Source organism: Haematobia irritans, chromosome 5 (assembly GCF_050003625.1).
Source record: "Haematobia irritans isolate KBUSLIRL chromosome 5, ASM5000362v1, whole genome shotgun sequence".
Lineage (NCBI taxonomy): Eukaryota > Metazoa > Arthropoda > Insecta > Diptera > Muscidae > Haematobia > Haematobia irritans.
The window spans coordinates 43811021-43838975 of NC_134401.1; the positions used below are offsets into that span (position 1 = coordinate 43811021).

The following is a 27955-nucleotide window of genomic DNA, read 5'->3' on the forward strand; positions in this document are numbered from 1 at the left end:
TATGTATTTTCTCAAATTTTCTCTTACAGTTTATGGTAAAGTTCGCATAGTACGCGGTTGCGGTTACATACGCGATAATAGTACCGATGATGGTCAATGCCTAAAACGTTCGGGTACTCATGATGTTCAGGCAATCTATTGTGCTTGCACCACAGATTTGTGCAATCATGCCACCTCTTCACTGAACAACAACAACTATTTGATACACCTAATGCCCTATACACTAGCTGCCCTCTTCATAATGTTCTCATGTAAACGTATCAATCTTCAAATTCTCTCCTCTTCTTCATCATAAATATAGAAAGAAAACACTAACAACAACTCTGCAAGCAGTAAAACCCGAAAAGAAAACGAAGAGAAGTCCATCAGAAAAGGAAGTTACCAAATAGTTTATGCTAATGAAAGTCGTCACGAATGAGGGGCAAACAAATAAGAGGTAAACATTAAATCGATAAAAACAAAAAAAACTAAAATAAAAAAACACAGCTAATAAAAACCAAAACCATAAGAGAAAACTTACGCTTGACGATAAACAGAATATAATGAAATAAATAAATAAACATTCAATGACATGAAAAGAGCTAGGAAGAGGAAAAGTAAAAGAAAATAAATTGCAAAAAACCAAAGATAAGAATATAATAGGATATTGATTATCTGAAAGAGGATATAAAACAAATCACAAAACTAAAATACAAAAAAAGAAAAAACTAAAGAAAACGGAAAATCTAAACGAATTACATAGGACTTTTAATTTTTTTTATTTTAAAAATCTTACCATAATTAGTTCATTATAAAAAGAAAATTTCTTTCTCTGGGGATATTTAGTTAATTTTAAGATTTCAGTTATTGGCATTTATGTTTCACAGTTCACAGTTGGTCAGTCATTGCTTGATACCGGATTGAGTTGAGTTATAATTTCAGTTCAGTGATTGGTCTTTCTATTTAAAGGTCACTTGCCCGACATTGATCGATATTGGAGGAATCAGTTAAGATGAGACTTGTTTAATCAATTGTCAAATCGTTCAGTGGGTGTTACAGCTATTTCATTTAGCTTTCTATTATGATGATTAAGTGTATATGTGTGTGTGTGTGTGTGTGAGTGCGGGAGTGTGTGTATGTGTTCGAACAACCAAAGAGTAGTTTTCTTTCCATAACAAAAAAACATACAATAGCAAAACTGCCTGACATTTAAATGATAAAATATAAAAATTATCTTAAATAATACTTATTTGTATGTATATGTATGTTATTATTAATTTTATTACATATATTTATCATTTGTAAATTAAGTATTATTATAAGAAGTTATGAGCAGCTTTCGTTGGATATCTGAAAGAATTTTATATGTATGGTTATACATTCCTTTCTCTCTGTTTTTTTTAGATCGAAGAAACTCAAATGAGTAATTTATGTAATCTTTTCATATGGAAATTTCGTTAAAAATCAACTTCACATCGCCATTGATAAAATATTAGAGTTGGTTGGTTCGGTTACACAGTAAAATAACTTTATTTTTCTGGTATTGTAGATATTTTGCCGTTATAATCGATGAAGTGGCTCTATTTGAATTAAAACAGTGATGGCAACCCTGTGAATATAACGGTATTAGCATTGGTCTTATTTTGCTCGTAATGTATGTGTAGTTCGTTATAAACCATGAAGTGTCTCTCTTATAACCGAAAATAGTGATGGCAACGCTGTGACGTGATGTAACGGCATTATAAACAATGATTTTAATACTCTGTAGACGTTAGCAACCAATTAGAAATCTGAATGAATTCAAATAAATTTCCAACATTTGATCTTATTTAGGGTAAAGTGATTAATGATTATGTTTTCTCTGAGAAATATCATCAAAGATGATTTTTTCGTTCAGAATATTCATGAATAGAATTTTATTAAATTACGTCATAAATTTCTAACAATAAATTGTATCCTGTTGATTTCCGAATACTACATTGTTTGCACATGCCAAATTTGTCCAAAAACTTTACTATAAGTTGTCAATTTAAACGAATCATTATGGATCCGTATTCAACGATCTATGGTGAATATCGTGTAAAGTGATGGCAACCCTAATATATGTACCTCTTCTACTACATGTGTATACAATTGGGTGTTGCCAATATAATGGAGAACCTACATTAACTATAACGGCAAATCAGTGTTGCCAAATCAAGTCTGATTTGAATAGGTTTTGGCGTGTCTAACATTTGTAAAATGTTTTTCGTACAGAAAAGACATAAGGAATATTGTTGTCGTTTAGAAAAAATATTAACTATACTCATAGTAGTAAAAACTCTGCCATTAATATAAATAATTGTGAATTTTTGTATTTTTTTTCTAAAACATAAAGTAATGGAATATTAGAATAGTTAATACAGGAATTCCACAAGTTTACTGGAATGTGTGCAATTTTTGTAACAACTGAAAAGGGCAACCTACTGCTAAATCAACTCAAAACCAAACATCTGCTTCATTTGACCAAATTTCTTTAAAAAAATTGCAATTACTTCCTGAGAGAATAAAAATGTTGAGGTTTAGAGAGCAAACAATTTTTTTTTACTTTTAAGTCTATTTTTCATATTTTATTAGGCTTGCTTATGAACAACAGCCAGAGACAAAGTTGAATATAAACATGCAAAAAAGGAATATGATGACCCCAAGCATGTATCAAGAGCATAATGTTACTTTCTCTTGGGGATCATGTAACATATTTGTGGCAACCATTTTATTCTCACGGAAATTCTATATCTGATTTCACCAAGCATGTTATGTTAGGCGAGAAAATATTAATTTTGCAACAAAAATTTTCCATGTTCTCCTCGAAAAAGTAACATTATTCTATTGAAACATGTTTGGGGTGAGATCATACTCCTTCTCTGGGTGAAAATACAGTTTTTTTATAATTTAAAATTGTGGGTTATAATAATTGCGAAGAAATTTATATGATTTTACTGTGTACCAAGCAACCAACAAACTTTACCCAGTTGCACATACATGCATCCTAATATACCTGTGTTTCTATGACTATAGGAAAAACATCTGAAATAGAAAATAGAAAAATATATATTGTACTAAAGTTCCAAATTATATGAATCCCCGAAAGCCATATACTCTAGAACTAGGGGACTTAAAGTAAATATTATAATACAAGAAAGGGAGGGTATAGGTAATTAAACTTAGCAACATGAAAATAATATTTTTTTTTTGTTAAAAATACAAAAATCCAATTTGGAAGAAAACCAAAACCTTCCCAGAAGAAAATGAAAGATAAACCCCTAAAAAAACTGTACTTGTAATGCATATAATGATATTTAATTTATAAACTAAATGTATATTTAGTACAAAACTTTCTAAGACATAATTAAATAAAATTCAGTAACTCATAATTTTCAATAAAATCCGGTTTTCTCCAAACCTTGAAAATAATAAAAAAATAGAGAATATAAAAATCGCAATCATTTTAATAATTCAAGATTTAGTAGATCTCTACTCAATATCATTCCTTTTACCCCCGATTTCTCTATGTCCGTACAGATTTTTCTCGTTCCACTGAAGTTAAAAAAACAGCTGATATTTGTATAAAAATAAAATCAGCTGTTTTTAATATTTCAGTAATTTTACATAGTAAACTAGGCCGTTATCCATAACAATAATAACTAATGTCCTTATTTCATTTTATATTTTTCTAATTCATTGTAGTTTTAATAATTTTCTTAAACCATCGAATTCAAAATTTCTATGAAATACCAAAAAATACAAATAACTAAACAACTAATACAAATTTATATACATACATACATACATTCGTATAAATAGATGAATACAATAAAACAAGACAAAGAAAAAATGTATCATTCTTATAAAAATGGATATAAAAATTATATATATAAAATAAAATATCTTCCTACCATATACCACACCACCCAAAAAAATACTGAACCACAAAAATATACATACATCTATGTTAAATGTCATAGTTACATATACATACATAATTTATATTAGACCAAGGATTTAGTTGATTAAAATAAAAATAGAAATCTCAAATAAATATATATTTAATTCTTTTGTTTTTTTTTTTGTAACATCAAGCCTCATGTCTTAGCCACCCTATTCGTATTTTATTACATATGTCTCTATTACATAAAAAAAGCAAGAGAAGAGGAAGAAAAGAAGAAGAAGAAAATGAAAAAAAAGAATAGTTAAATGTTTTCTTGAAAATTTATAAGTGCAATTATATATATGAAAAGTATTTTTAAATTTAAGTTAACATTAGGATTTAATTATTGTGTTTTTATTTCTTATAAATTTTATTAAAAATATTATATTTTAGTTGCATTTAGTTAAAATTTATTAGAAGAAAAAAAAACAACAACAAATACGAAAAGTAATTATAATAATTGAAATATTTTAAAATTCTCAAAATTGATCAGTATTTCCTAATAATCAATAATATTATTGTTGTTATCCCCGATAAAAATAAACCAAAGAATATCCCAAAGAAATTATTTTCATAAATATTCTATATGAAGAATGTGTATTATGTTAGAAAGTATATTGAAATATTGTCCTTGATTTAATATTATAATATGGTTTAATTTATGGCATAAATGATAAAACAAAAGCTTTAAAAAATTCTTCTCCATATGGGGAATATTGAAAAAATAGAATTTAATTAAATTTAATTAAATTACGTCATAAATTTCTAACAATAAATTGTATCCTGTTGATCTCCGAATACTACATTATTTGCACATGTCAAATTTCTCAACAAATTTTACTATAAGTAGTCAATTTAAACGAATCATTATGGATCCGTATTCAACGATCTATGGTGAATATCGTGTAAAATGATGGCAACCCTAATATATGTACCTCATCTACTACATGTGTATACAATTGGGTGTTGCCAATATAATGGAGAACCTACATTAATTATAACGGCAAATCAGTGTTGCCAAATCAAGTCTGATTTGAATAGGTTTTGGCGTGTCTAACATTTGTAAAACGTTTTTCTTAAAATATAGCACATTGTGCTATTATTACTTTAACATTATATTTCGAATATGGAATTTAATATAAATATTTACTATAAAAATTTCTCAGCTTGAACTCCCCTGCTCTTTATAAATATCTATCTAAATAACTATTAATATGCCAAAATTTTTTTGACCTTAAATATGTTAATGAAGCCATTGAGGGATTGTCTATTGAGTGCTATAGTTTTACCCTTGGTTACCTCATAAACAATTGCCTTTTTTATGGTAGGCGAGACTTGCGTGTGGCGACAGATTAATTTATAAATTTTCCTCAATAACGCAAACTTATACAGGATATCTTTATAGGTAATTAATTCTATGGGTTTTATCGTATACGTGGAATTGAAAAAATGAGTCTTTTTTATAGACATTGACGTACACAAAAGAATTTGGAAATAATTGCCTTCAAATGGGGTCATCTATAATAGGCGGGGAGTGTTTTTGTGTCAGCACAATGGGGTGCATTGAATTTGTAAAGAATTTTAGACAAAATTATTTTTTTGGTTTAGAAACAAGAGAGAGAGACCTTAAATGCTAACATTGAACTCTTGTTTGCGATCTAACACTCTGCTACAGAATATTGTAGACGCGTTGCCAAATTAACATTTATAAGCTTTCGACGGAAAAGCCAAAAACTGATTTTTCATTAAAAATTCAGATGTTTTGGACATCCTAGTCGAACGAAAGTAATCGTTTAGTATATGGAAAATGTGATTGACTACTCAAAATTAACTTTAAATACAACAATAGTGATTGCCGTAAGGCGAACACATGTTTGCGCTCTAAAACTCTGCTACAGAATATTGCAGATTTTGAACGACGCATTGCCAAATTAAAATTTATTTGGGATTAGGATTTTCTCCTAATCCTAATCCCAAATTTTATTGTAAGTACAACCAAAGTGATTGCCTCAAGCCAAACTCGTGTTTGCACTCTAAAACTCTGCTATAGGATTTTGAAGATTATGGCATACGCGTTGCCACTTAATCCTACTTTCTTAATATTATCATTCAAATTTGAAAACACATTGAATTCAAATAATGCCTAAAGGTATCGGGATTTATTGCAGATATTTTACAACAACAATGTTTCAATTTAGTAAAAGGTCTTCAAAAGGGCCCCAATCTTTCACAAAAATTCTTTTAATTCTATATTATAATTTTTTGTTTTGTTTTATAAATTCAGCTGCTTTGGTCAACGACGGATTTTCTCCTAATCCTAATCCCAAATTTTATTGTAAGTACAACCAAAGTGATTGCCTCAAGCCAAACTAGTGTTTGCACTCTAAAAATCTGCTATAGAATTTTGAAGGTTATGGGATACCATTCAGATTTGAAAATTTACCATTCAGATTTGAAAACAAATTGAATTCAAATAATGCCTAAAGGTATCGGGATTTATTGCAGATATTTTACAACGACAATGTTTCAATTCAGTAAAAGTTCTTCAAAAGGGCCTCAATCTTTCACAAAAATTCTTTTAATTCTATATTATATTTTTTTGTTTTATAAATTCAGCTGATTTGGTCAACGACAGTATTTGTTTCGGATATGAGACATACGATTTCATCAATCACTCGAGGGATGTTGTGAAATTTCTCCAAATTTAATTTTATACACTGTCTTAATGATTAACGCAAGACGTATACACATGGTACAGAATATAACGGATTTTATGATACGCGTTGCCAATACAAAATTTATTGGCTCTTCCTTCCATAGTGTTGCCACTTAATCCTACTTTTTCAATATAACCGTTTAGGTTTGAAAACATAGTGAATTCAAAGTTATAGGGATTAATTGCATATTTTTAAAACGATAATAGGTCTGTTCGCGTACTTTTCCAGTAAAAACTGGCAAGAGAGTAAGAGTGTATTTTACTCTCTTTGCTTAAAATTGCTGAAAAGTACGCGAACGACATCCAGTAACTATTTGCACATTCAGAATTTCAGCCTCTAAAACATTAAAAGCAACAAACGAAATCCTGCTTGTTTAACTTCCAATTGTAATTTCGGAACATGTACATTGTATTGGTGCTTTGTTTTTTTATCAAAAAAACCAGCTGCTAACGTATGCTATGGCTTGCAAGATTTTACTGGGGGAAAAAATCTCTAGCAAAAACTTGCAATTACTCTATCTCATAGCTGTCAAATGTAGTCACTCTCCGGCTCTCTTTTACTGGCTTTTTGGTGTAAACGGAAGACTTCCAGTAAAAAATTGTGATAATTATCAAAAATTATCGGGTTCTCGAACGGAGCTAATCTTTCAAGGGTCTTTAAAAGGGCCCTAATCTTTCGCAAAAATTCTTTTACAGCCATTTTCTCATATCCGAAGTGAACGCTTTCGTTCGACTGAAATTCAAAAAACAGCTGATTTTCCTTTATAAATTCAGCTGTTTTGGACATCCTAGTCGAACGAAAGCATTCGTTTCGGATATGAGAAACTGGCTGTTAATTCCATATTATAACAGGGTGACATTGATTCAAAATTTCATTTATGTTAAAATTGCTGCCATTGAATATAGTTTTTTTGTTTTTGTTTTTTAATTTTGGCTAACTAAAAAACCGAAATAAAACATTAAAACAGCACTTTATAAACACCCTGCCATATATGAAAACCCATAAAGAAATTTTAAAACAAAATACACAAAATTAAATATTCATTGGGAAAAAAACTATGTATTGTTTGTTAATGGTCTGTCTTATAAGTAATAAATAAAATAAATTAAATATTAATACCAGTAAAACAAAAACAAATAATATAAAAAATAAGAAAATCTATTTCAAATTTAGAACAAATATAAAAACAAGTCAACCAAAAAACAAAAAACTAAACAAAATAAATCGAAGAAGACAAAGGGGTGAACCTTAATTATGTATAACAAGAACAACAACTTCATTAAATTGTAGATAATCTATTTAATTTTTAGTATATAAATAACAAACAGAACAAAAGTAATTATGTTAAAATTAAAGAAAAACAGTAAAATAAAATGAAATTTAAACACTAGCCGAAATAAAAGAAAAAATACAAAACAAAAATCTCATATTTATAAATGTATGTAAGGAAAATAAAAACAAACAAAAATTAAAGTTAAAACGATAGAAAAAATACAAAAGAAAAAAAAATACAATGTTCTTTAATAAATCGAAGAAATGGTAATAATATTAACTAAAAATAATAATAATACTTTAAATGATCGATATAAAAATAATTTTCAAACTAGATAATATAAATAAAAACCAAAAGAGGAAAAAACCTCCCTCTCCCCCAGAACAAGAAAAAAAAAATAATTACTATTAAAAAGCAATGAGTTTAAATAAAAATATATTAATTATATTAATAACAAAACAAAACAAAAAAGGAAATCATTTCAACAAAAAATTGATAACTATATATACGTGTAAGTGGACACGCTTGAATCATTTCACCCAATCCGCCTATCCTTGAAAATGTCAAAGTATTATTAGTACCCCCCCAAAAAAAATATACATATATATTTACGCATAATGTTTTTCAAAAAGAATATTTAATTTAAAATTTCTTTCCACTAAATACAAACAAAAAATGAAAAAAGAAAAACACAATGCGTAAAACCATATCATGAGCTTTGCTTAAAAGTAAAAAAAAAATTTTGGTCCGAAATAAAGATGGTCGACAAAAGCGATATGCAATAATCAAAACCAAAACAAGGAATACCTTTGACATAAACCAAATTATTTTTAAATCCCCTACCTTAAAAATATACAAAAAAAAAAAAAAACAAACATAACACAACACTGCTAAACCAATAAAATTTCGTATATATTTATAATTTTTTTTTTGGTAAAAGAAAACAATAAACAAATGACATTAAATTTTTAATAAAGACATGTACACCATAAATTCTTTCACCACTACAAAAAAAAAAATAAATAAAAAAAAACATAAAAAACGAAAGCTTTTCTCTTGTAACTGTTTACTAAGTTCATCACTATAACAAAAAAATAAAAAACAAATATAACAACAATTTGCGGATACAGACGGAAATCACCATTCCTTGAATGTCACACACAGAACAAAAATAACATCGCTGACACAACAACCAAAACAAACCAATAAGCCCACAAAACAAAATATATATATATTGAGGAAAAAATCTAATAAACTCAAAAACAAAAAACACCGAAAGAAAAGCGGCATATTTTACTTTCATTCAGTTTGTTTATGTATTAGTAAGTAAGTCTGTAAAGCTCTGCTTGTAGAAGAACTCAATAAATGATCAAATAAAGGAAAAATAATAAAAAGGTTAAAACTTTCACAAAAACAACACACAAAAAACAAAAACAAAACCATTCAAAACGTTTTATTGAAAATGAGAATAATTTGGGTAAGCCGTTCGGACAAAAATGTACACAGTTACTTTTTTGTGCAAATTTTCACGATCGTCACGATGTGCCACGTTTTAATTAATTAATTTTTGTCCAATTTTTTTCTATAGAAAACTTTGTCCAAATTTTATTTCAATATAAAAAATTCGGAAAATTTTATTTCTATAGAAAATTTTGTGAAAATTATATTTCTATAGAAAATTTTGTGAAAATTTTATTTCTATAGAAAATTTTGTGAAAATTTTATTTCAATAGAAAAATTTGTCCAAATTTTATTTCTATAGAAAATTTTGTCCAAATTTTATTTCTATTGAAAATTTTGTCAAAGTTTTATTTCTATAGAAAATTTTGTTAACATTTTATTGAAAATTTTGTAAATTTTTTTTTCTATAGAATATTTTATCAACATATTATTTCTATAGAAAATTTGATCAAAATTTTGTTTCCATAGAAAATTTGATCAAAATTTTGTTTCTATAGAAAATTTGATAAAAATTTAATTTTTCTCAAACATTTATTTCTATAGATTATTTTTGTAATTTAATTTCTATATTTATTTTTCTACACAAAATGTTTTCTAAATTTTATTTCTATAGAAAATTTAATTTCTATAGAAAATTTTGTCAAAATTTTATTTCTATAGAAAATTTTCTCAAAATTTTAATTCTACAGAAAATTTTGTCAAAGTTTTATTTCTATACAAATTTTTGTCAAATTTTTAAATTTTATTTCTATAGAAAATTTTGTCCAAATTTTATTTCTATAGAAAATTTTGTCCAAATTTTATTTCTATAGAAAATTTTGTCCAAATTTTATTTGAATAGAACATTTTCTGAAAATGTTATTTCAATAGAACATTTTCTGAAAATTTTATTTCTGTAGAAAAATGTGTAGAAATTTTGTCAACATTTTATTTTTATTGAAAATTTTATTTCTATAGAAAATTTTGTCAAAGTTTTATTTCTTTAGAAAATTTTGTCAAAATTTTATTTCTATAGAAAAATTTGTCCAAATTTTATTTCTATAGAAAATTTTGTCAAAGTTTTATTTCTATAGAACATTTTGTAAACATTTTATTTCTATAGAAAAATTTGTCAAAATTTTATTTCTATAGAAAATTTTGTCAAAATTTTATTTCTATAGAAAATTTGGTCAAAATTTTATTTCTATAGAAAATTTGGTCAAAGTTTTATTTCTATAGAAAATTTTGTCAAAATTTTATTTCTATAGAAAAATTTGTCAAAATTTTATTTTTATAGAAAATTTTGTCAAAATTTTATTTCTATAAAAAATGTTGTCCAATTTTTTTCTATAGAATATTTTATCAACATTTTATTTCTATAGAAAGAGAAGTTTATGATCGTATAGATGATACTCTAACGTAAGTAATAAGATCAACTAGAAGAAAAACGGCCGAAAAATGTCGTTCCATAAAAAAATAATTTTTTTTTCGAATTCAGCAGATCAAAGTACATAAGGAAAGTTGCCTTTCACTATTTTATTTTATTTTATTTTTTTGTAAACTAGTGTTATTGTGTGAAATAATAAAATTTACTTGCTTCAGTAAAAAAAATCCTAAACTGAAAGCAGAAATAAATTCATTAAATTTTATTTCTGTAGAAAATTTTGTAGAAATTTTGTCAAAATGTTATTTTTATTGAAAATTTTATTTCTATAGAAAATTTTGTCAAAATTTTATTTCTATTGAAAATTTGGTCAAAGTTTTATTTCTATAGAAAATTTTTGTCAAAATTTTATTTCTATAGAAAAATTTGTCCAAATTTATTTCTATAGAAAATGTTGTCAAAATTTTATTTCTATAAAAAATTTTGTCCAAATTTTTGTCTATAGAATATTTTATCAACATTTTATTTCTATAGAAAATTTTCTCAAATATTTATTTCTATAGAAAATTTGATCAAAATTTTGTTTCTATAGAAAATATGATCACAATTTTATTTCTATAGAAATTTTTCTCAAACATTTATTTCTATAGAAAATTTTCTTAAAATTTAATTTCTATATTTATTTTTCTACACAAAATGTTATCTAAATTTTATTTCTATAGAAAATTTAATTTCTATAGAAAATTTTGTCGATATATTATTTCTATAGAAAAATTTCTCAAAATTTTAATTCTGCATAAAATTTTGTAAAAATTATATTTCTATACAATTTTTTGTCAAATTTTTAATTCTACAGAAAATTTTGTCCAAATTTTATTTCTATAGAAAATTTTGTCCAAATTTTATTTCAATAGAATATTTTCTGAAAATTTTATTTCAATAGAACATTTTCTGAAAATTTTGTAGAAGAAATTTTGTCAAAATTTTATTTTTATTGAAAATTTTATTTCTATAGAAAATTTTGTCAAAGTTTTATTTCTATAGAAAATTTTGTCAAAGTTTTATGTGTATAGGAAATTTTGACAAAATTTTATTTCTATAGAAAAATTTGTCCAAATTTTATTTCTATAGAATATTTTGTCAAAATTTTATTTCTATAAAAAAAATTTGTTAAAATTTTATTTCTATAAAAAATTTTGTCATAATTTTTGTTTCTATAGAAAATTGTGGCAAAATTGTATTTCTATTGAAAATTTTGTCAAAATTTTATTTCAATAGAAAATTTTGTCAAAGTTTTATTTCTATAGAAAATTTTGACATTTCTGAGGGTTTCAAAGCTTCTCTAAGTGGTTTCACTGCAATGTGGAACGCCGTTCGGACTCGGCTATAAAAAGGAGATCCCTTATCATTGAGCTTAACATGGAATCGGACAGCACTCAGTGATAAGAGAGAAGTTCACCACTGTGGTATCACAATGGACTGAATAGTCTAGGTGAGCCTGATACATCGGGGTGCCACTATACCTAACCTAACATATGCTCTTCACGTGATCTCACCTAACCCAACCATTAAACTTTTTACATCTCATTGTTTTTTTTTTTTATTGTTTTATTGTAAAAGCAAATGGAAATGTTTTTTGAACTTAGCCTACTTTTCAAATAAATACACCATCCAACCTCATCATGGAATTCCTGCACCCAGCTTCGTTGGATATATGGCATTCTTGGCCAATTTGATATTTGGAGATCTCAACATACGCATCAAACCATTTTCTCCCCAAGTAATGCCAAAAGAGTTCTGTAAGAGCCAATAGTCCTCTTTGGTAATCTCATCCGTGCTATAGCCAATAACCACCATAAAATGAGATCCTCTATGCTTGGTTTTTGCTGGTGGTTGAAAAACGCCCTTGGAATAATGCATGAATTCAAACGAGTTCGGATTAACTTCCACAATAACTGGAAATCCTGCAGAAACAAGTCGCCGCAATTGTTCATCATCGCCTTCAGGAATTGTGGAATATTCTGCCAAATTTGTTGGCATAGTTCCTCGCGGTACACACATTCCGGGTTCACTTTGAGTTATATTATTCATATATTCGCTTTCGGGATACAAGTCCATGCCATGAACAGCTAAATAGTCAAGACCAATTTGGGGTACCTGATTCTTACAACCTTTAGCTCCTCCCGCACAATCAATAAGATTTTGAGCTGATAAGGATGCGGGTGCCAGGTCACTGGTTTGTTGAGCTTGCATAATTTCCACAGCCTTGGCAGTGGCATAAGCCCAACCGCTGTTACATTTTGTACCTTGATCTTCAACATTGAAAACATATCCAAAATTGTCTTCCGGTAGATATTCGGGAGATGCTTCTTGTAGTTCAGGAGCTGGAGATGAGTTTGGTCTTCCTGGATAGCTAACCTTTGCGAATAGGGCACCGAAATGTACTAAACGCATATCGGTGAATTGATTAGCACCCAATTCAAAGCTTTTTCGTCCACTTTTATATTGGCTATTGTGATTGTCGATCAGTCGTTTGTTGTAGGCATAGTAATGTTGAGCTAGAGCTTCAGAAATTCCATTATTCGTATAGTCCTTGTTGTGTTGTCTCTGAAAGGAAATTAATCACTGAATTTTTTTTTTGTTTTACGAAATTATCCATTTGGAAGCTACCTTATAACTATCCCATTCTTCTTCAGGTATATGATTCATGGCCAAACTATGATGGATTATGGCCAATACCAAAAGAATTGCTGTCCACTTCAATATCCGATGCATTTCTTCTTGTAAAGGTCGAAGTCAACTGATGTAATTTTACATCTGCTCAAGAACTTTTATACTAATGGAAATTCAAGTGTACCCAAAATCTTCAGTCTAAGTTTGTTTTTTCTTCTAATTAGCTTTAGTAATCTATGTTTGTTTTGAATGCAATGAAATTGTTTAACCCTTTTTCACATTATTATGAGGTGCAATGCCACCTATGTTGGTACTAAGGTATATACATATATGCATAATTAATTTTCTCGGTTCCGTCGGCATCATTCAAGCTGCAGTACACACCCTACTTAACCGTTTCTCTTGTCTAGTAACAGGGAACTATCTTAATTTTGTAGAATATATTTTCAGCGAAAAATATTCACACAATATATTAATTGTAAAATTAGAATCGTTAAAATTCATATCAACAAAAATTGTAGCTTATTTTATATCTTATTTTTATTCACCTAGAATTCCATTATTAAACGGTATTTCCCCGAGTTTTAAGTTCAAAAGCAAATTTTCACAAAATATTTCCATTGAATAAAAGCTAATCAATCGGTCTGGCAACCCCTGCAGCTGAATGTCCAGAGAGAATGAAAACACAAGAGGGCGAAAAGTTCTCTTCTGCGAGGAAAACAAATGTCAACCGTACAGATGTCGCACAATGTCTGCAGCTTTGGTGTTACAGATGTTGCGGTCGAAGCAGTGTTGCCAATTTGGTGCTTTTAGCACCAAATTTAGTGCTTTTTGATTTCTAAAAAGCACCAAATTACCTTTTTGGTGCCTTTTCAAAAAAAGCACCAACTTGGTGCTTTCTGGCATTTTCATTTAGTGCTTTTGGTGCTTTTTTTATTTTGAACAGTATTAAATTTAATTGATACAAACATTTTGATTAGACTTTCAAGAGTCGAAGAAACTCAAATTTAGTGCCAAATATAGAATTTGATTGTTATGAAGTTGGTATTGATTATTTTTTAATTAATATTGTAATTTAGGGTATTCTGTAGGAAAGTCGAGCGATGAGTGTCGAATTTTTGAATTTGGTAAAGATGTCATTAAAAACGTTTGTATTAAATCCACAAAAGCACGCACAACTGAAATGAGCAATAGACTCCTTCCATATATTAATATTTTGAAAGTTGAAAAACATCACTGATCAAAATGAATTGGACGAAAGCATTAAAACTGATCACGGTGTATACTTGAATAGCGGTTCATAATGGTGAGTACTAAGTTTGAGTTTTGCCGCTAAAGTGAAAACAATATCACTAAAAATGGGCATAAAATTATGCATATTTGCTGCAAAGTTTATTATAACTTGATGGGGAATAGCCAAAAGCAAATTTTCACAAAGTTTGTATTCCTTAAAATGATTTATTAAAGAAAAGTAATTGTGAAAAAATGATTATTTTAGCGGCTAAACTCGATCTTAATACCCACTTTTTTTTTTTTTTTTTTTTTTTTTTTTTTTTTTTTTTTTTTTAGTGGAGCATTTAATTTTATATTAGAATTATATTTTTTTGGTGCTTTTTGGCCTTGGGGAGTTGGCAACACTGGGTCGAAGTGCTGTTTTGTATAAATTCTTTATAAAGTCATCTGTCAAAAAATTTAATGCCATGAAACCATTTATAAACAAGTATATACGGCCGTAAGTTCGGCCAGGCCGAAGCTTATGTACCCTCCACCATGGATTGCGTAGAAACATCTACTGAAGACTCCACAATCAAATTACTTGGGTTGCGGTAACACTTGCCGATGGCAAGGTATCTTAAATCTTCCTAACACCGTAATATATACCACATAGTTCATACGTGGTATATATTAAACTAAAAAAGGCCGATTAAATACGTATATAATAAAGTTTAAAGTTTCTATAGAAATAAAATTTTGACAACATTTTCTATAGAAGTAAAATTTAGAAAAAATTTTCTATAGAAATAACATTTGGATAAAATTTTCTATAGAAATAAAATTCTGACAAAATTTTCTATAGAAATAAAATTTTGACAAAATTTTCTATAGAAATACAATTTTGACAAAATTTTCTATAGAAATAACATTTTGACAATGTTTTCTATAAAAAAAAAATTTTTGGTAGATTATTTTTGGCTCGAGTGGCAACCATGATTATGAACCGATAAGGACCAATTTTTGTGTGATTAGGGATCGCCTATATATAATTATAGACCGAAAATCTGGGGATCGATTTATATGAGGGCTATATATAATTATGGACCGATATGGACCAATTCTTTCATGGTTGTTAGAGACCATATACCAACACCACGTACCCAATTTCAATCGGATCGGATGAATTTTGCTCCTCTAAGAGACTCCGGAGGTAAAATCTGGGGATCGGTTTATATGGGGGCTATATATAATTAAAGACAGATATGGACCAATTTTGGCATGGTTGTTAGAGACAATATACTAACACCGCGGACCAAATTTCAATCGAATCGGATGACTTTTGTTCCTCTAACAGGCTCCGGAGGTAAAATCTGGGGATCGGTTTATATGGGGGCTATATATAATTAAGGGCCGATGTGGACCAATTTTTTCATGGTCATTAGAGAGCATATACCAACACCATTAACCAAATTTCAGCCGGATCCGATGAAATTTGCTTCTCTTAGAGCAATCTCAAGCCAAATTTGGGGGTCCGTTTATATGGGGGCTATACGTAAAAGCGGACCGATATGGACCAATTTTTGCATGGTTGTTAGAGACCATATACTAACACCATGTACCAAATTTCAGCCGGATCGGATAAAAATTTGCTTCTCTTAGAGCAATCGCAAGCCAAATTTGGGGGTCCGTTTATATGGGGGCTATACGTAAAAGTGGACCGATATGGCTCATTTTCAATACCATCCGAACTACATCAATAACAACTACTTGTGCCAAGTTTCCAGTCGATAGCTTGTTTCGTTCGGAAGTTAGCGTGATTTCAACAGACGGACGGACGGACGGACGGACATGCTCAGATCGACTCAGAATTTCACCACGACCCAGAATATATATACTTTATGGGGTCTTAGATCAATATTTCGATGTGTTACAAACGGAATGACAAAGTTAATATACCCCCATCCTATGGTGGAGGGTATAAAAAGAACATTTATTACTACAAAGTAAAAAGAACATTTATTACTATTTTCCTTGCGTTTCGTAAAGCCGACAGAGAACTGAACTGGGTGACTGCGACCAGTGCTGCCAGTATTTTTCTGGCTCTTGTCCCCAAATTATGATGTTTTCGTCCCCAAAAACCCCAATTTAAATTTAAATTCCTCACAAAAATCCCCAATACATGTTTGACAATTAAAAAAAAATTATATAGAAATAAAATGTTAACAAAATTTTCTATATAGAAATAAAAATTTGGCAAAATTTTCTATAGAAATAAAATTTTGACAAATCTTTCTATAGAAATAAAGTTTTAACAAAATTTTCCATAAAAATAAAATTTTAACAAAATTTTCCATAAAAATAAAATTTTGACAAAATTTTCCATAGAAATAAAAGTTTGACAAAATTTTCTATAGAAATAAAATTTTAATAAAATTGTCTATAGAAATAAAATTAAAAAAAAAACAATTTCACAAAATTTTCTATAGAAATAAAATGTTGACAAAATTTTCTATAGAAATAATCTTTTGACCAAATTGTCTATAGAAATAGAATTTTGGCAAAATTTTCTATAGAAATAAAATTTTCTATAGAAATAACATTTTCACAAAATTTTCTATATATAAATAAAATTTTTACAACATTTTCTATATAGAAATAAAATTTTGACAAAATTTTCTATAGAAGTAAAATTTGGACAAAATTTTATATAGAAATAAAATTTTGGCAAAATCGTCTATAGAAATAAAATTTTGACAAAATTTTCTATTGAAAAAAAATTTTGAAAAAAAGAAATCTATAAAAATAAAAATTTGACAAAATTTTCTATAAGAATAAAAATTTTGATAAAATTGTCTATAAAAATAAAATTTTGAAAAAATTTTCTATATAGAAATAAAATTTTGACAAAATTATCTATAGAAAAAAAAAGTTTGACAAAACTTTCTATAGAAATAAAGTTTTGACAAAATTGTCTATAGAAATAGAATTTTGGCAAAATTTCCTATAGAAATAAAATTTTTTTAAAAAAAGATTAAACCGATTTCTCAAAAAAAAAATCCCCACAAAAATCCCAAAATTTATGGAAATTCCCAACCAAATCCCCAAGTCCCCAACTCAAAAATTTCGTTCCCATTCACGAAAAAATATCCCCAATTTGGGGAAAAATCCCCAATACTGGCAACACTGACTGCGACCCAAACCAAAGATAATTGAGAAGAAGATGCAGTCTTGTCATAGCAAAACTGAAGCACCAGAGGACTCTGCCAACAAAATATCATAAAGTTTGCGTCGACGTGTCTCTCAAATGTACTGCCGTTTGCGTCGGAAAATATCATAACATTTGTGTTTTTCATAAATTTCTGAATAAAAACCCACAAAAGCTATACCAAAACAATTGTAGAAAATTAAAATAAAACTTATGTGTATTTTAAAGCGAATATTCATTATGGTTTTATGTGAATATTGCCGTTTTGAATTTATTCCTGGGCAGAGCTGCTTTTGAAAAAATTGACAAATAAAACAATTTTTTTTCTCATAGCCCTCTACACCTTGACATTTGTTTTCTCTTTATAAGAACACAATGCTTAATCTTGTTATACTCAATTATCTTTGCCCAAACTGTATGATATTTGAGTGAAGCACCGACAAAAACTGCATGATATTAGAGAAATTGGGAGTCACCGTGGTGCAATGGTTAGCATGCCCGCCTTGCATACACAAGGTCGTGGGTTCGATTACTGCTTCGACCGCACACCAAAATGTTTTTCAGCGGTGGATTATCCCACCTCAGTAATGCTGGTGACATTTCTGAGGATTTCAAAGCTTCTCTAAGTGGTTTCACTGCAGTGTTGAACGCCGTTCGGACTCGGCTATAAAAATGAGGTTCCTTGTCATTGAGCTTAACATCGAGTTGGGCAGCACTCAGTGATAAGAGAGAAGTTCACCAATGTGGTATCACAATGGACTGAATAGTCTAAGTGAGCCTGGTACATCGGGCTGCCGTCTAACCTAACCTAACCTAAGCTAACCTAGAGAAATTTTCCTCATAACTGCCACCTACTGACTCAGTTTCGCTTTACAGTTTCGTCCTCTTTTGTTTTTATTATCTCTGGAATGTAAAATTCAATACAAGAACATGGCCCATAAATTTCTGATTGCCCAATTTATCTATGAACGATGAAATTCAATCAAAATTTGTTTTTGAAGGGAAATATTTTAAAATTTTAATTTCTGCAGGAAATTTTGTCATAATTTTTTGCCGGTATCACAATTTCTTTTTTTTATTTCTTGTCTACTGTAAAAAAATCATTCAACATATTAGGTTGGTGCAATAAATATAATTGTACAATCCAATGTTGTAAGAAAGCATGCAATCAAAAAATTAATTTTTTAGTGAAATTTCATTTCTGTACATGCAAAAAAATAATTCTTTCCTCCCAAACGAAATTTTAGACAAACAAAGTTCGTTTCTCATATATACTTTTCTTTGGGAGAAAAGTATATACTTTTTGTAATAAACGTTTATTCTTTTCCAGGATTAAAAACAATTTCATAAAGACTAACTCAAAAAACTATCTTTTCTGGTTAATTGCATTTTCCCTCACATTTTTCTCACTTCCACGAAGTTTTTTGTTCTTAGCACCTTTTTCTGTAATACAAACAATGTAGAAGAAATTATTCGATTTTATAAATTTTTTAAATTTTACCTTTCGCCTGGACGGAGAATCGAACCGCGGACCATGCAATTAGTAAGCCAGTGTTTAATATTCTTGTGTATCGAAAATTTCGCCAAAATTTCATTTCTATATGAAAGTTTGTTAAAATTTCTTGATTATAGGAAATTTTTAACAAAATTTCTTGTTTAGAATGAATTTTGTCAAAATTACTTGTCTATAGGGACTTTTTTCAACATATCTTATATATGGGAAATTTAGTCACAACTTCTCGTCTCGTCAAAATTCCATTTCTATGGGAAATTTTATTTTGAAATTTCTTGTCTATAAGAGTTTGTCAAAATTACTCACCTATTAGAAATTTTGTCATTTTTTTGTATAGGAAATTTTATTAAAATTTCTTAATTATAAAAAAAAAGAATCACAAAATTTCTTGTCTATAGGGAATTTTGTGAAAATTTATTGTTTATGGAAAATTTAGTCACAATTTCTCGTCTATAGGAAATTTTGTCAAAATTTCATTTCTAAGAAAATTTTGGTCTTGTCTATTGGAAATTTTGTCAAATTTTTTTGTCGATAGAAAATTTCTTGGTTATAGGAAATTTTGTCAAAATGTTTTGATTATAGGACATTTTGCTAAATTTCTTGTTTTGTAATAAATTTTGTCAAAATATCTTATCTATGGGAAATTAAGTCACAATTTTTTGTCTATAGAAAATTTTGTCAAAATTTCATTTTTATTGTAAGTTTTTTCAAAATTCCATTCTATAGGAAATTTCTTATCTGCTTATGGAAATTTTGTCAAATTTAACAAAATTTCTTATTGATAGTGCATTTTGTCAAAATTTCTATATATCTTATCTATTATCTATCTATAATATCTTGTCTATTATGTAGTCACAATTTCTTGTCTATAGGAAATTTTGTCCAAATTTAATTTTTAAAGGATTTTTTTCAAAATTTCGTTTCAGAAGTAAATTTTTATGACGTTTCTTTTCTACATGAAATTTTGGTAAAATTTGTTTTCTATAGGAAATTTTTATAAAAATTCTTGTCTATTGCATATTTTGTCCAAATGCTTTGTCTTTAGGATATTTTGTCAAATTTCATTTCTATAAGAATTTTTTTTTTAAAATTTAATTTCTATGGGAAATTTTGTCAAAATTTCTTCTAGTCTAAGGAGATTTTGTCAAAATTTCATTTCTATAAGAAATTTTGTCAATATTACATGTCTAAATGGTGATACGGTCAAAATTTGGTCAATATAAACTTGACGTATTTCTTTCAAATTTTCATTTAAAAAACATGAACACCCCTCATTTTGAAGGTGTGAGAGGTGTGTCACTGAGCTACGTAGCTGTTATTGTCATCAATAGATAATTATCCATATAAGTTATATTAATATAGCATAGCTTGCGGCGCCCACGAGCCGATTAAACAAACTTTATTTAACAGAAACAAACATTTAGTTGGGCACCGTGGAGCAGTGGTTGCTACGTCCGCCTTGCATGCCAAGGGTCGTGGTTTCGAGCCCTGCTTCGACCGAACTTTTTTGGTTTTTGTTTTTTTTTTTTACATATATTCCAGATATGTTCGGAAAATTCCGAAAAGATCTTCAACATTACAAATTACTTTATTAAATTTTTACTATGAACTGTAAAATGTGTCTTATTAAAGACTTAACTTAAAAAAGAACAGTGCTTGGTATAAACGAAATGGACTGTATTGTTGGTTCAAAAATATTTTTTTTTATAGAAAAAATAAAATTTTTGTAACAAACGAATTTTTTGGTGATAAAAGTTTAAAATTTTCGAAGAAATTCAAAAAACTATAACAAAAGAAAAACGTTTTCGGTACACGTTTTCCAAACGTTTTTTTTTCTTTGCGTGTAGGAAATTTAGCTTTTAATATTCTTGTCTATCGAAAATTTCGTCAAAATTTCATTTCTATATGAAAGTCGGTTAAAATTTCTTGATTATAGGAAATTTTTAACAAAATTTCTTGTTTAGAGTGAATTTTGTCAAAATTACTTGTCTATAGGGAATTTTTCAATGTACCTTATATATGTGAAATTTAGTCACAACTTCTCGTCTCGTCAAAATTCCATTTCTATAGGAAATTTTATTTTAAAATTTCTTGTCTATAAGAATTTGTCAAAATTTCTTACCCATTAGAAATTTTGTCATTTTTTTTCTATAGGAAATTTTATTAAAATTTCTTAATTATAAAAAAAAATTCACAAAATTTCTTGTCTACACACAGAGAAGGAATATGATCTCCTCAAACATTTTCCAAGAGCAAAATGTTATTTTTGGATGGTGACCATGTAACATGTTTATCGCAAAAATATTGTTTTCTCGCCAAACATAACATGTTTTCCGAAAACAGATACATACTTTTCGAGAAAATAACATGGTTGTTGATAAAAATGTTGGTAAAAAATGGTCACCATTCAAAAATAACATTTTGCTCTTGAAACATGTTTGAGGTGATCATATTCCTTCTCTGGGTGTATAGGGAATTTTGTCAAAATTTATTGTCTATGGAAAATTTAGTCACAATTTCTCGTCTATAGGAAATTTTGTCAAAATTTCATTTCTAAGAAAATTTTGGCATATTTCTTGTCTATTAGAAATTTTGTCAATTTTTTTTGTCGATAAAAAATTTCTTGATTATAGGAAATTTTGCTAAATTTCTTGTTTTGTAATAAATTTTGTCAAAACATCTTATCTATGGGAAATTAAGTCACAATTTTTTGTCTATGGAAAATTTTGTCAAAATTTCATTTTCATTGTAAGTGTTTTCAAAATTCCATTCTATAGGAATTTTTTTAATTTTTATTGGAAGTGTTTTCAAAATTCCATTCTATAGGAAATTTCTTGTCTGCTTATGGAAATTTTGTCAAATTTAACAAAATTTCTTATTGATAGTGCATTTTGTCAAAATTTCTATATATCTTATCTATTATCTATCTATAATATCTTATCTATTATGTAGTCACAATTTCTTGTCTATAGGAAATTTTGTCAAAATTTCATTTTTAAAGGAATTTTTGTCAAAATTCCATTTCTATTGGAAATTTCATTTCTTTAGGAAATTTTTGTCAAATTTTAATTTCTTTAGGACATTTTTGTCAAATTTTACAAAATTTTCTTATTGATAGTGCATTTTGTCAAAATGTTTTGTCTATAATATCTTATCTATTATATAGTCACAATTCCTTGTCTATAGGAAATTTTGTCAAAATTTTATTTTTAAAAGAATTTTTGTCAAAATTCCATTTCTGTAGGAAATTTAATTTCTTTAGGAAATTTTTCTCAAATTTTAATTTCTATATAAAATTTTGTCAATATTTCATTTCTGTAAGAAATTTTGTCATTTTTTCTTGACTATTTGAAATTTTTTCAAAATTTCGTTTCAGAAATAAATTTTGTAGATATTTCTTTTCTACATGAAATTTTGGCAAAATTTCTTTTCTATAGGAAATTTTTATAAAAATTCTTGTCTATGGGAAATTTTGTCCAAATGCTTTGTCTTTAGGATATTTTGTCAAATTTCATTTCTATAGCAAATTTTTTCAAAATTTAATTTCTATGGGAAATTTTGTCAAAATTTCTTCGAGTCTAAGGAGATTTTGTGAAAATTTAATTTCTATAAGAAATTTTGTCAATATTTCATGTCTATAGGAATTTTTGTCAACATTTCTTGTCTATAGGAAATTTTGTCAAAATTTCTTGTCTATTGGAAATTTTTTTCTTGTCTATAGGAAATTTTATCAAAATTTCTGGTCTATATGAGATTTAGTCAAAATTTCTATATATCTTATCTATTATCTATCTATAATGTCTTATCTATATGTAGTCAAAATTTCTCGTCTATAGGAAATTTTGTCAAAATTTTATTTTTAAATGAATTTTTGTCAAAATTCCATTTCTATAGGAAATTTCATTTCTTTAGGAAATTTTTGTCAAATTTAACAAAATTTCTTATTGATAGTGCATTTTGTCAAAATTTCTTGTCTATAATACCTTATCTATTATGTAGTCACAATTTCTTGTCTATAGGAAATTTTGTCAAAATTTTATTTTTAAAGGAATTTTTGTCAAAATTCCATTTCTGTGGGAAATTTCATTTCTTTAGTAAATTTTTGTCAAATTTTAATTTCTATTTGAAATTTTGTCAATATTTCATGCTATTGGAAAATTTTGATAAAATTTAATTTCTGTAAGAAATTTTGTCATTTTTTCTTGATTATTTGAAATTTTTTTCTACATGAAATTTTGGCAAAATTTCTTTTCTATAGGAAATTTTTCTAAAAATTCATGTCTATGGGAAATTTTGTCCAAATGCTTTGTCTTTAGGATATTTTGTCAAATTTCATTTCTATAAGAAATTTTTTCAAAATTTAATTTCTATGGGAAATTTTGTCAAAATTTCTTCAAGTCTAAGGAGATTTTGTCAAAATTTCATTTCTATAAGAAATTTTGTCAATATTTCATATCTATAGGAATTTTTGTCAACATTTCTTGTCTATAGGAAATTTTGTCAAAATTTCTTGTCTATTGGAATTTTTTTTCTTGTCTATAGGACATTTTTGTCAAATTTTACAAAATTTTCTTATTGATAGTGCATTTTAGTCAAAATGTTTTGTCTATAATATCTTATCTATTATATAGTCACAATTCCTTGCCTATAGGAAATTTTGTCAAAATTTTAGTTTTAAAGGAAATTTTGTCAAAAATCCATTTCTGTGGGAAATTACATTTCTTTAGTAAGTTTTTGTCAAATTTCATTTCTGTATGAAATTTTGTCAATATTTCTTGATATTGGAAAATGTTGATAAAATTTCATTTCTGTAAGAAATTTTGCCATTTTTTCTTGACTTTTTGAAATTTTTTCAAAATTTCGTTTCAGAAGTAAATTTTATAGACATTTCTTTTCTACATGAAATTTTGGCAAAATTTCTTTTCTATAGGAAATTTTTATAAAAATTCTTGTCTATTGGATATTTTGTCCAAATGCTTTGTCTTTAGGATATTTTGTCAAATTTCATTTCTATAGCAAATTTTTTCAAAATTTAATTTCTATGGGAAATTTTGTCAAAATTTCTTCTAGTCTAAGGAGATTTTGCCAAATTTCATTTCTATAAAAAATTTTGTCAATATTTCATGTCTATAGGAATTTTTGTCAACATTTCTTGTCTATAGGAAATTTTGTCAAAATGTCTTGTCTATTGGAAATTTTTTTCTTGTCTATAGGACATTTTATCAAAATTTCTGGTCTATAGGAGATTTTGAAAAAACCTCTTGCCTATAGGGAACTTTGTTTTGTATTTAGGAAATTTTGTCAAAATTTCATTTCGATAGGGAAATTGATCAACATTTCTTTTCTATAGGACATATTGTAAGAGTTTCTTACATATAAGAAAGTTTGTCAGAGATGTCTGGCCAAAGGAAACTTTTCCAAAAATGTCTTGTTTATCGCCAATTTCGTATTTATAGGAAATTTTTTCAAACCTTCTTGCTTATAGGGAATTTTCCAGAAATTTTATGACTATTTGATATTTCATGAAAATTTTATCAAAATTTCTTATCTATAGGAAATTTCTTGTCTACAAAAAATTTTGTCAAAATGTCTTGTCTATAGGAAATTTTGTCTTAATTTCTTAACTATCGGATTTTTATACCCTCCACCATAGGATGGGGGGTATATTAACTTTGTCATTCCGTTTGTAACACATCGAAATATTGCTCTAAGACCCCATAAAGTATATATATTCTGGGTTGTGGTGAAATTCTGAGTCGATCTAAGCATGTCCGTCCGTCCGTCTGTTGAAATCACGCTAACTTCTGAACGAAACAAGCTATCGACTTGTAACTTGGCACAAGTAGTTGTAGGTCAGATGGTATTGCAAATGGGCAATATCGGTCCACTTTTACGTATAGCCCCCATATAAACGGACTCCCAGATTTGGCTTGCGGAGCCTATAAGTGTAGCATATTTCATCCGATCTGGCTGAAATGTGGTACATGGTGTAAGTATATGGTCTTTAACAACCATGCAAAAATTGGTTCATATGGGTCCATAATTACATATAGCCCCCATATAAACCAATCCTCAGATTTGACCTCCGGAGCCTCTTAGAGGAGCAAAATTCATCTGATCCGGTTGAAATTTGGTACGTGGTGTTAATATATGGGCTCTAACAACCATGCAAAAATTGGTTCATATGGGTTCATAATTACATATAGCCCCCATATAAACCGTTCCCCAGATTTGATCTCCGGAGCCTCTTGGAGAAGCCAAATTTATCCGATCCGGTTGAAATTTGCAACGTGGTGTTAGTATATGGTCGCTAATAACCATGCCAAAATTGGTCCATATAGGTCTATAGTTATATATAGCCGATCCCCAATCACACAAAAATTGGTCCATATCGGTTTATAATCATGGTTGCCACTCGAGCCAAAAATAATCTACCAAAATTTTATTTCTATAGAAATTTTTGTCAAAACTTTATTATACCCTGCGCCACACTGTGGAACAGGGTATTATAAGTTAGTGCATATGTTTGCAACAACCAGAAGGAGACGAGATAGACATATGGTGTCTTTGACAAAAATGCTTAGGGTGGGCTCCTGAGTCGATATAGCCATGTCCGTCTGTCCGTGAACACATTTTTGTAACCAAGGGATTAGGTAGTAATTTAAGCCCAATCGACTTCGAATTTGGCACAAGTATGTGTTTTGGGTCAAAATAGAACCCTATTGATTTTGGAAGAAATCGGTTCAGATTTAGATATAGCTCCCATATATATCTTTCGCCCGATATGCACTTATACGGCCCTAGAAGCCTGAGTATTACCCCAAATTGGTTGAAATTTTGCACTAGGAGTACAATTGGTAGTATAGTCAAATGTGCAAAATTTTATTGAAATCGGTTCAGATTTAGATATAGCTTCCATATATATCTTTCGCCCGATATGGACTAATACGGTCCCAGAAGCCAGAGTTTTACCCCAATTTGGTTAAAATTTTGCACAGGGAGTAGAATTAGCATTGTAGCTATGCGTGCCAAATTTGGTTGAAATCGGTTCAGATTTAGATATAGCTCCCATATATAGCTTTCGCCCGATTTACACTCATATGACCACAGAGGCCAATTTTTAACTCCGATTTAGTTGAAATTTTGCACAGGGAGTAGAATTAGCATTGTTGCTATGCGTGCCAAATTTGGTTGAAATCGGTTCAGATTTAGATATAGCTCCCATATATAGCTTTCGCCCGATTTACACTCATATGACCACAGAGGCCAATTTTTAACTCCGATTTTGTTGAAATTTTGCACAGGGAGTAGAATTAGCATTGTTGCTATGCGTTCCAAATTTGGTTGAAATCGGTTCAGATTTAGATATAGCTCCCATATATAGCTTTCGCCCGATTTACACTCATATGACCACAGAGGCCAATTTTTAACTCCGATTTTGTTGAAATTTTGCACAGGGAGTAGAATTAGCATTGTTGCTATGCGTTCCAAATTTGGTTGGAATCGGTTATGATTTAGATATAGTTCCCATATATATGTTTTTCTGATTTCGACAAAAATGGTCAAAATACCAATATTTTCCTTGTAAAATCGCCACTTCTTAGTCGAAAAGTTGTAAAAATGACTCTAATTTTCCTAAACTTCTAATACATATATATCGAGTGATAAATCATAAATAAATTTTTGCGAAGTTTCCTTAAAATTGCTTCAGATTTAAATGTTTCCCATATTTTTTTTACTAACATTGTGTTCCATCCTAGTGGATTAGCAGACTTAAATTTTGAGTCTATAAATTTTGTAGAAGTCTATCAAATTCTGTCCAGATCGAGTGATACTTAAATGTATGTATTTGGGACAAACCTTTATATATAGCCCCCAACACATTTGACGGATGTGATATGGTATCGAAAATTGAGATCTACAAAGTGGTGCAGGGTATAATATAGTCGGCCCCGCCCGACTATAAAATTTTATTTTTATGGAAAATTTTGTCAAAATTTTATTTGATTTTATTTCTATAGAAAATATTGTCAAAATTTTAATTCTATAGAGAATTTTGACAAAATTTTATTTCTATAGAAAATTTTGTTAAAATTTTATTTCTATAGAAAATTTTCACCAAATTTTACTTCTATTGAAAATTTTGTTCAAATTTTATTTTGTCAAAATTTTATGTTTATGGAAAATTTTGTCAAAATTTTATTTCTATAGAAAATTTTGTCAAAATGTTATTTCTATAGAAAATGTTGTCAAAATTTTATTTTGTAAAAATTTTATTTCTATAGAAAATTTTGTCAAAATTTTATTTCTATAGAAAATTTTGACAAAATTTTATTTCTATAGAAAATTTTGTTAAAATTTTATTTCTGTAGAAAATTTTCACCAAATTTTACTTCTACAGAAAATGTTGTCAAAATTTTATTTTATCAAAATTTTATTTCTATAGAAACTTTTATCAAAATTTTATTGCTATGGAAAATTTTGTCAAACTTGATTATATACGTATTTAATTGGCCTTTTTTAGTTTAATATATACCACATATTGACTACCTTGCAATTTAGAAGACGGTGTTAGGATGTTTTAAGATA

General features: G+C 28.1%; 2 protein-coding genes across 4 annotated transcripts in view; one reads left to right on the plus strand and one right to left on the minus strand.

Annotated features, from left to right (window-relative positions):
- The window catches only part of LOC142241093 (UPAR/Ly6 domain-containing protein crok), a 39047-nt gene extending 29672 nt beyond the window's left edge, over positions 1 to 9375 (plus strand). For all 3 annotated transcript variants that reach the window (XM_075312834.1, XM_075312833.1, XM_075312835.1), the window contains exon 4: positions 30 to 9375. In XM_075312834.1, the coding sequence (XP_075168949.1) occupies positions 30 to 295 (266 nt within the window). In that variant the 3' untranslated portion in view covers positions 296 to 9375. The remainder of the gene's footprint in view (positions 1 to 29) is intronic.
- Positions 9376 to 12347: 2972 nt separating this feature from the next.
- LOC142241090 (cathepsin L-like) lies at positions 12348 to 13702 on the minus strand. The gene is made up of 2 exons (XM_075312831.1): positions 13431 to 13702; positions 12348 to 13367 (listed from the first exon to the last, which is right to left on the minus strand). Exons 1-2 carry the CDS (start codon positions 13533 to 13535, stop codon positions 12441 to 12443), a joined length of 1032 nt encoding a protein of 343 aa, XP_075168946.1. The 5' UTR covers positions 13536 to 13702; the 3' UTR covers positions 12348 to 12440.
- Positions 13703 to 27955: the final 14253 nt, after the last annotated feature.

Excerpts from the sequence above, each read along its gene's own strand:
- LOC142241090 (XM_075312831.1), bottom strand. The coding sequence starts at position 13,535 with ATGCATCGGATATTGAAGTGGACAGCAATTCTTTTGGTATTGGCCATA. Across the intron at positions 13,368-13,430 it reads AAGAATGGGATAGTTATAAG|AGACAACACAACAAGGACTA; the intron begins GTAGCTTCCAAA and ends ATTTCCTTTCAG.